The 9348-nt window shown below is 52.5% G+C and overlaps 1 protein-coding gene across 2 annotated transcripts in view; it reads right to left on the bottom strand.

Annotated features, from left to right (window-relative positions):
• Positions 1-5355: 5355 nt before the first annotated feature.
• Positions 5356-9348, bottom strand: part of LOC111156379 (scavenger receptor class B member 1) — a 68924-nt gene continuing 64931 nt past the window's right edge. Inside the window, exon 13 of one of the 2 annotated variants that reach the window (XM_022517212.1) lies at positions 5356-6391. Coding sequence is in view for 1 of the 2 variants with exons in the window: in XM_022517213.1 (XP_022372921.1) it covers positions 6272-6391 (120 nt within the window). In the remaining variant the exon portion in view is untranslated. The remainder of the gene's footprint in view (positions 6392-9348) is intronic. The other variant, XM_022517213.1, reaches the window with a different exon arrangement.

Here is a 9348-nt window from a genome sequence, read left to right as displayed (position 1 = left end):
GTCATGCCCGCCGGCAGGAGGAGGGGAGGGATATTCCTCGCAGCCCCCAAGAGGGCCTTGATCATCAAGGTGGGGGAAAAGCCGCAGGGGCTTCATTACGCGGGGGAGGAACCTTGTGATGGTTCACGCTTCAGAAAGACCTCTCGGGCCACCCATGGAGAACGGACTGCCTGGGACATGCAGAGAGCCAGGAGAACTGTGGGCCAGGCTGCTGAGGCTCTGAGTGAGGAACCCCACTGGCATCACCCAGACAGCATCAAAACGGTGGGCTGGCATGCAGCGTCCCCAGCCCCAAACCCCTCACGTGAGGCCACCAACTCTTGAGCTCTACACTGCATGGCAGGTAACAAATGATCCTTGTTTTTTTCAGATGAGGAAACCTACCTTAGTGATTTTATGCACCATGGGTAGCGAGCTCTCAACCAATGTTGGAAGAATGCCCGTCTGAGCGAACAAAGGAACAAAGTCTCGGGGCCTATGGCAACTACAATTAGGACTTCTGGTATTCCAGAACATTCTGGTATTATTTAGGGTATAGACAGTGTCCTGGGAATTCCAAGATGAGAGAAATCTGGGTGAGCAGAAGTGATCAGGGAGGCTTTCTGGAGGAGAGGGCATGGCTGGAATTGAGCCTTTGACGGTGGCCAGGACGGAGCGAGACAGAGAGGGAAACCCTCCGTACAAGGGTAACACTTATTCCACAAGCAGAGTGGGAAGATGGGGGAGTGCAGGTCTCACGACAAGGAACAGTGCAGAGCTCTCAGATAGGGCAGGTCTAGTGGTACCTGCATGAATAGCTTTAAACTTTAACAGTTACAGTTTTAATGGATACTGGAAAACATGTAACTTGCCCCATTGGACCCACAACTTGAGATACAACTGCTTTTTTATTTTAGACAATTCTTTAAGGGGTGCCTGTGTGGCTCAGTGGGTTAAAGCCTCTGCCTTCAGCTCGGGTCATGATCTCAGGGTCCTGAGATCGAGCCCCGAGTCGGGCTCTCTGCTCAGCAGGGAGCCTGCTTCTCCCTCTCTCTCTGCCTGCCTCTCTGCCTACTTGTGATCTCTGTCTGTCAAATAAATACTTTCAAAATTAAAAAAAAGACAATTCTTTAAAAAAATGAGTCAAATTTTTAAAAAATATTAAGTTAACAGAATCATGTGGTAGGTGGGGGTTAGGACGTAAAGTGAGAGGATGGGGAAACGCCTCAGAGTCAAAGACGCTCTTAGACCGATGTCACATTGAAGTCTGACAAAGGTCTTTTGAAGCGTCGGCATGGCTGGTCCTTCCAGCGCTGGGCCACTTTCTTCACTGAGCCCTGAATGAAGTCATTGGATGTGTTTACGAACCAAGGTTGTACCAAAACGCAAATCAACTTAAACCTTACGAAACTATTCAGAACCAAGATGTTCACAGTGCAGTGTTCCTTTGGGACAGACACGTACCCAGCAGAATGCTTTATGGATAATTGCCTTTTTTTTTCCCCCCCTTTTTAGGAGCGTGTAGAACTCCATGCAAGAATTTTTAGAAGCGTCTGTGTTGAGGCTCAGGTGCAGGAAGTCTACAGTCCTCAATGGTTATCAACTCAAGTTGGGGCATGCTGGGTTCAGCTTCCAGGAGAGAACAAATGGGGGTTTTAAGGGAACTCGGAGGCGTGGACCCTGGAGCTTCTCACCAGCAGGTCTACCCAAGGGCAGGCCCAGGCAGCGGAGACCATTCTCCCAGCCCCGCTGTCCCGCCCCACCGGAGGGACCTTCCCAAATACTGGTTTCCGGAACGAATCTCGAGATTGAGCAATCCTTTTGCAATCCTGTTGCAAATGGGTGCTTTCCACTTTGTTGCTTTCGACGACTGTGCAGAGAGGTCAAACGGATTTGTCAGCTGACAGGTCAGCAAAAAGACTTCTTGGTGACAGATGGCCCTCTGATTTTTGCCCGTGACTCAAGGGTGTGAGAATTGAGCGACACGGCTATTGGGGCGTTCCCTCCTCTCCCTGTTGCTTATTTTGTCAACAAGCTTTTTCTCTATCTTACATCTACAAAAATAAGAATGGAAATGGTGGCAAATTTGGTCTCCTTCTAGTAAAAAGTTTCGTCATTCCAGGATACATGAATCAGTTGGGGAAGCCTCATTCACCTCGTTAGGAGATATATTTCCAGGCAAATAAAAACCACAGTGAGAGGCACCTGGGTGGCTCAGTCCTAAGCATCTGATTTTGGCTCAGGTCATGACCTCGGGGTCCTGGGATCTGGCTGGTGTTGGGCTCTGCGCTCAGTGGGGAGTCTACGGGAGAATATTTCTCTCTCCCTCTGCCTCTGCACCCCATAACTTGCAAGCGCTCTGTCTCCCTCTCACTAAAAGAAATAAATAAAATATTTTTTTAAATGAGATTCCACTACAAAGGACTAAATTTTTTTGAATACCAAGGTGCTTATGTTGGTGGTTGTTGTTATGCACAACACGGGAGGCCCTCATACCTTGCTGGTGGGACTGCAGAAGAGGAGAGGGACAGTGTCAGCCAGAACCTCCAAAGGTTAAACACAGAGTCACCATAGGGCTCACCAATCCCACTCCTGGGTATTCATCGTAAATGCCCCAAACTGGAAACACTTTTAAATGTCTTGCAACTCCCGAATGCCTACAAACCCCAGTATACGCATACGATGGCCTTCTACTCTGCAAGAAAGAGAAAGTGTTTTGTTTTGCTTTGTTTTCTTGAGAAACAAACTGTCGACACACTGGACATGTGTGAATCTCAGGACGGATGCCAAGTGAGAGAGGCGGCGTTAAAAGTCCTTATCCTGTGTGATTCCCTTCTGAGGACATTGTCAAAAAGGCAGAACTATCTGTTGCCAGGGTTTGGCCTCAGCAGAAGGTTTTCCTGCAAAGGAGAAGCAGGAGGAAATCTGGAAGGAACATAACATTGTTCTGTAACTTGGTTAGTGGTGGTTACTGGAATGTGTATGTTACAATTCCTAGAACCGTACACTCATCTATTCCACTCTGTGAATTTAAGAAAATTCAAAATATGTGTAAAAAGGGGGACGCATTCCAATAGAGTCTTACTGGTTTGTGGGATAGCTAGCAAATAGGAAACACTGATGTTGTCCGTCAGTGGTGTACCTACAGAAAATGGCAGTCCAGACCAACATGTTACCCTTTGTGGTCAAAAGAAGAAATTAAAACACTCATTCAAACTTCTACAGATGCTTACGCTGCAAAGAAACACAACAGAGCGAGTCATAATACTTAAAGGCATAAATTCTATAACATTTTGCTAAACTTCTAGGGGAGAAGGAAATAGGCATTCAAGACCGGACGTGTACTAACGGAGAGCTGGTTTGTGTGTTTTTTTCAGGGGTTGTATCATATTTAGGACCCAGTGGGCTGTTTAAAGAGTGATGACGTGGTTTTATTTTATTTTCTAGGATTTTATTTATTTGAGAGAGAGACAGGAGGAGCAGGGGAGGAGAGGGAGAAGCAGGGTCCCCGCTGAGCAGGGATCCCAACGCGGGGCTCCATTCCAGGACCCAGGGGGTCATGACCTGAGCTGAAGGCAGATGCTTCGCGGACTGAGCCACGCAGGCGCCCCCTGACGTGGTCCAGAACCACAGTGTGTGGGAAAGTGCATCCTGGGTGGCTACTTAAAGATCAGATGAAAGCTTCTCGACGTCCATGCTGGAGCGAACGGGTGGATGGTTCCACAAAAAGCCTTAGGGAGGGCAGGTGGCACATGAGCGGGGAGGAGGCGAAGACCCTCGGATCCCAACCCCTGGGTCTGCACCTGCCGGGCCAGCCGCCCACAGAGCAGAAGTCGGAAGGCAAGGCTTCCGGCCCAAGGCTGGCGTCATCACGCTGCCTCTGACGTCATCACGTCGCCTCTGACTTCTCACAGGGCGATCACCATGCCTCCAGCGCCATCACAGGCCTCTCCGTGTTATAGCACCTGTGCGTCATCACCGGGCACCGCCTACGCCATCACCGCACTTCTGACGTCACCGGCCGGCCTGTGACGAGGACGCACGTCCTCCTGGACCCAGACAGGCGCGCAGCCTTTGCCACGTGAAGGACGCTGCGACCGGCCTGAAGGGGCCCCTGTGGCCTGGGGTGGGGCAGCAGGTGACCTCCGCAAGCCCGATCCAGCATTAAAAATGTTTCAAGTTGAAAAAAAAATTTTTTTTTTAGTTGCATTTTGCAACAGCACTGCTAAAAGATGAATAATGTGCAGTTCGAAAATGTCTTTTGACCTAAAATTTTGGGTTTCTGCTGATTTTCCAAGAAATGCTATTGCTTTTGTGGGTCCCTGACAGTACTGTGGGCCGGAGGCTCGCTGCGGGATCTGCCCTGTGCCTACTTGACCCTGGCTTCTGTTGATCCCCGCTGGGGGCCACCCCGGAGTGGCAGAAGGCTGAAGGGGCACCCAAGGGACGGTGGGGCTCTGCCTATGCACCTGGGCCAGAGACAGCTTGCCAGGGCCCGTGCAGCAGCGACACATCCCAGCTCCCCGGGCGCTGCCCACGGAGCGCAGATGAAGGACGGACCTTCAGAATGCTGTGTTTGCAGGAAGAGAAAACTGGACACAGCTTAGATGTGCATCAAGAGGGACTGTGTGAGCATCTGTACCTGGGAAACTGTGCTGCATTTACAATAATGAGGAGCAGAAAAGGGTGTCCAAGACAGGAACAGCTGGAGGGTCCTCTTGGGTGGGGAAAAAAACCAAGAATGACAAATCGTCACAGGAAGGGTCATGATGGCCAATTTATATAGCCCTTCCCATGTGCCAGCTGTGTTCTAGAAGCATTCCATGTCCCACGTCCCTGCATCCGCACAGTGCCACTCTCCAACAAACCAGCTACTTTCTCCACTCCCGAAACAGAGCTGTCAAACGACTTGCCTGAAGTGACAACGAGTGGTAAGGTGCAGAGCGCAGACTCAAACCCAGGCCGTCTGGCTCCCACACTTTGTGTTACGCACTGCTCTTTTCTGCTTCTTCCGTAACAAGAAAAAGCAAAAGCCCAGAACAATACTGAGCATTTCCTACAGGCACCTCGATTTGTATATAGATGCACAGAAAAAAAAGCCTAGCCAGGCTCCATGCCAAAGTGGCAGGCTACCTTGGGACACGAGTCACAGCCGCCTGAGAGCCTACTCTTTCTAAACGAGAACTGCATTCATGCAGTATTTATATAAAATGTTAAATATAAACAAGGTTGAAATTTTAAAACAATAGAAAGGCAAGTCAGCAGCCCAGCTGCTCCTGGCAGTTACCAGAAAGGAGCTACTGACTAAGAGCCCAGAACTTCCCAGGAAGCTCCCCGCTCCCCCACAAACACGCTGTCACAGACTCGAGCTTTAACTTTTAAAAAAGGTTTATTACTTCAATAGTGAATTACTTTTAAAAGATGATAAATTTCACTTCTGTTGCGGTAGAAAAGAGGCTGAGGCTTGCCCCAGAGCGGGAGTCGCGGGTGGATGGGTCTCCCACCCGACCAGACCGGACCCCCGGACTGATGGGGCTAGGCTTCCGCACCTCTGCCCCGGCACCTAAGAGCCGAGGGCCCTCGCGGGGGGCAGCTTGGGGCGGAGCGTCCCACCACCCCCAGCGGGGAGTGGCCGGCTCAGTATACAGGAAGACGTCAGTTTAGGCTGGAGGAAGGGGACCCCAGGCACCCAAGCCTAGTCCCCGCCCGTGCGGACTTCAGGGAGATCAACGTCTGCTTGGGGAATGAGGAGACAGTTGGAGCAGCCTTGAGACGCATCTCGAGCTCACGTGTTTACTGAGGCCTGTGTGAAGGGGCCTCACCCCCAGCCCAGACGGATGGATGAGGGCCAAAGCTCCGGGTCTGGGCAGGACTGGGCAGCCCCCTGCCCATACGGCTTTGGCATGAGAAGTCTGTGTTCCCGGGCTGGGTTTGGGGACAGTAGCCGGCCCCTCAGAGTAAAAGGCCTGTCCCGTGCGGCTGAGCCACCAAGCGGGGGCTGCAGTATCTCGTGACTGGTGGAGAGGGCGCTGTGGGGGAGGAGGCAGCAGGCGCCGGGGGCCCCCTGGATGAGCAGGTCAGGCTGGGCTCTCTCAAGGGAGGGGACCCAGTGCCCACGGCACTGCGGGTCACTTGGACGGAAGGTTCCAGACAGTCCTCGTTGACCAGCTCTCCGAGTCTCCTCAGCAGCAGCTCCATCCCTGAGTGTGCCTGCACACGTCCGTGCACGCATGCATGTACACGTGCTAGGGGGTGTGCAGTGTGTGGACATGCGTGTGGCAACTGGGGGGGCTCAGACTTTAGGACTGGTGGGCTGTCCGCTAAGAGAGTCCTGAAGAAGCGGGGTACAGGGGCCGGGGAGCCGGTCTGGCTGGGCGGCCGTGCTGGGCTGGCTCGTGGCATCTCCAGGACCCTGAGGAGGAAGACAGGAGCTGGATCGCGGAGCCGGATCAGGGAGGCCCACCCGCATCCCCAGCCCCACGCTTGGCCCTGCACCCACATCCTCCGGCGAGGAGACAACCCCCTCCACGTCCCCCATCAGAAACACCCATTCATCAAGCTCGAGATCAGAAAAAGCTGGAGTGACGTACGGACCCTTGAAATGCAGTTACGAGGGCGTCCTCTCTCACTGCACAACATCGTGCCCTGCCCTCACCCCATTTCCGAGGTGGGAAAACCAAGGCCCAAAGGCACTTGCCTAACACAGTGAGCAGGGCAAAGCAAGGGCTCCAGGCCTTCTCTGCAATACTGTGAGCAGCGAAACTGGAAACCAGCTAAATGTCCACCGACCGGGGAGTGCATTTTTTAAATAGCATCACAAGATGGCATTGAACCTGGACAGCTTTCACAACCCCAGACCTGCTGAGGCAAAAAGCCAGTGGCCGAGGGACCCATGAGAATTGCTTTAATCCTCTATTGTTCCCAGATATATTTATACAGACGTAGAGGGGAAAAGCCTACACACCAAATTCCTGGCAAGGACGGCCTCTGGGGGAAAAGGTGAACCAGAACAGAATGTTCACAATTCATGTTGTTGAGTCTGGGTGACAAGGAACGGCAGATGCTGTAATTTATCTTTTTTTTTTTTTTTTTTTTTTTAAGTTTCTCAACCAAGTCGTTAAAGACAATGATGATAAGAACTGGGGGCGGGTGGGGAGGCAGAGACCGGGTTCTTCATCCCTCTGAGCCCTATGCCTTCCTTCCCCTGAAGAAGGGAGAGGCCTCCCAGCGGCAGTTGGGGCTGGGATATCCTGAGCACCCTGGCCCACTTGTAATCCCAAGGGCTTGCTTCTCCAGGCGGTGAAGAGAATTAAAACCCCCACTCTGTGCAGGACAGAGGGCGGGGAAGGGTTGGACTCTGGCCCCTCTCCCTCTGAGACATTTCTAAGGCTTTCGGGATTGAGCCCATTCAAGCCAGGGGCAGGAATGGGGGGTACAACGAGGCCAGGCCAGAGTGAGACCAGCCTACCCCATAACACACCACCACAGAGAGGCAGTGTGGGACACCTAGGGTGGTCACAAGCTCAGCAGCTTGACCCAAACAGCCACAGCTTAAGAAAGCCTTGCTCAGAAGTAAAAAGGAAAATTAGTCCCAAACTGAAAAGACCCCCTGGTCTATCCCAAGGAAGACACATGTAACAAATCCCCAAGGAACCAGAACATGAACCAGATTCCTCCTCTTCCTCTTCCCTTCCACCTTAGTTTGCCTGAGGAGTGAGGACTTGGAATCAGAGAGAAATTAATGAGAAGGTAGGAACGGTCCAGGAACATTTCCCTGAAGGGCTTCCGTGTACAGTTGCCCAAGATGTTCACTGCACAAGTGAGCCTAGCCAAGGGTGCTATGAATGCGCTGTCAGCCTCCATTTGCCAAACCCTCTGCCCTCAAGCAGGCCAGGTCTGCACAAAATGGATGTCTTTCTTATTGACATAAAAATGCTCTTCTTGGCTAGTGCAGGCCCCATTTCCTGCTTTCCCCAAACAAGGCAGCCCTTCAAGACTGTTCCCATGCTCAGGTGCAAGGCAAGATTTGGGGGGACCCACACCTAGGCTCAGCATAGGCTAGAGACCACCATGCAGGGATTCTAGGTCACCAGGACCACTGGTCACTTCCCAGGTGCCTGCCTCCCACCCCAAACCAAATCCTATGGGACATGACAGGACACTGTGTTCCCCAAGCACACTGGTGTGGAGGCTGAGCTGCCTTCCAGAAGGCAGGGCTGTAGAATCTCTAAGTCAAAAACTTCCCAAATAAATAAATAAATAGGAGACCCCAGGTTTTGGTTTTATCTTATGGGGGAAGGGGTGCAGCAGGACATGCTGGCCGTGTCCCTGGCAGCCCAGGGCTCTGACCTCACAGAACCACCAGCCCTATCTGTGCTAAAAGGGAATAAGGCCCTCTCTACCTCTGAGGAACCCTCCGCTGCCCCCCGAGAATGCCCAGCAAGTTTCCACAGAAGGGAATCGTGGCGAGAAGGGGGCAGGGGTCCCCAGAAGGCAAGCTGTACACAATAAGGCATCCTGGGATTCTGGGGAGACAAGGAAGGAAAGGGAGACTAGCGTCCAGCTAGGACACCCTGTTCCCGAGCCCAGGGACTGTGTCCTCAAGGAGGGTATCCGGGGCATGTTCAGTCCTGACGCACTCACGCCCCTCCCTCCTACTCCCCAGTTGGCAGGAGGAGCCACCCCACCCCCAGCCTGGCTGGGGGTACAGCTGTCCCTCCCTGCTCACAGGGCTGGCAGCTGCTGAGCCCACGACTTTGCATTTTCTCTTTTATTTCCACCTCCAGCCCTGGCAATCGAAGCAAAGCGGAGGCAGCCAACTAGCCCCAAAGAGCACGGCTGTTGCCTCACCCGCGCTCTGTGGCTGTCAAGAAAGCTACTTAAACCCAAGCAGATTTGGCCCCAGAAGCTCGAGGGGGCAGCCCATTTTTGAGAAACCAAGGTAACAGCCATCTGTCACAGGTACGACTGTAGAGTGACTCACCCCTGTCCGACACCAAAGTCTAGGGCCCAGGTCTCCGCCAGCCACATCCCCGAGCAGGACTTAGACCTCAGACCTAACGGATCCCAGCCAGGAAGGCGAACTCCCGCAGGCACGAGCCTGCTTCTTCTGGAGGTAGATTGCCAGATAATATCAGGGCATCCAGTTAAATCTGAATGTCAGGTAAACAACTGAGTTTTCAGTATACGCATGTCCCAGTAACTGCACGGAACACACCTACCCTAAAATTCAGTTTACCTGACATTATCCTTTTGTTGTTGTTTCTTGGTTGTGGGGGTGGGGAGGATAAGCGGACCTGTGCGTCTTTGCTCTATCTGGCAAGCCTACCCTCAGGCTGAAGCCCAGTATTCAGCAGGCGCTCAGTTGAT

The sequence above is a fragment of the Enhydra lutris genome, unplaced genomic scaffold (assembly GCF_002288905.1).
Source record: "Enhydra lutris kenyoni isolate GAN:26980312 unplaced genomic scaffold, ASM228890v2 scaffoldscaffold46, whole genome shotgun sequence".
NCBI classification, from domain to species: Eukaryota; Metazoa; Chordata; class Mammalia; order Carnivora; family Mustelidae; genus Enhydra; species Enhydra lutris.
The sequence above is the reverse complement of the archived record's forward strand: the minus strand, read 5'-3'. Positions and strand labels throughout refer to the sequence as shown.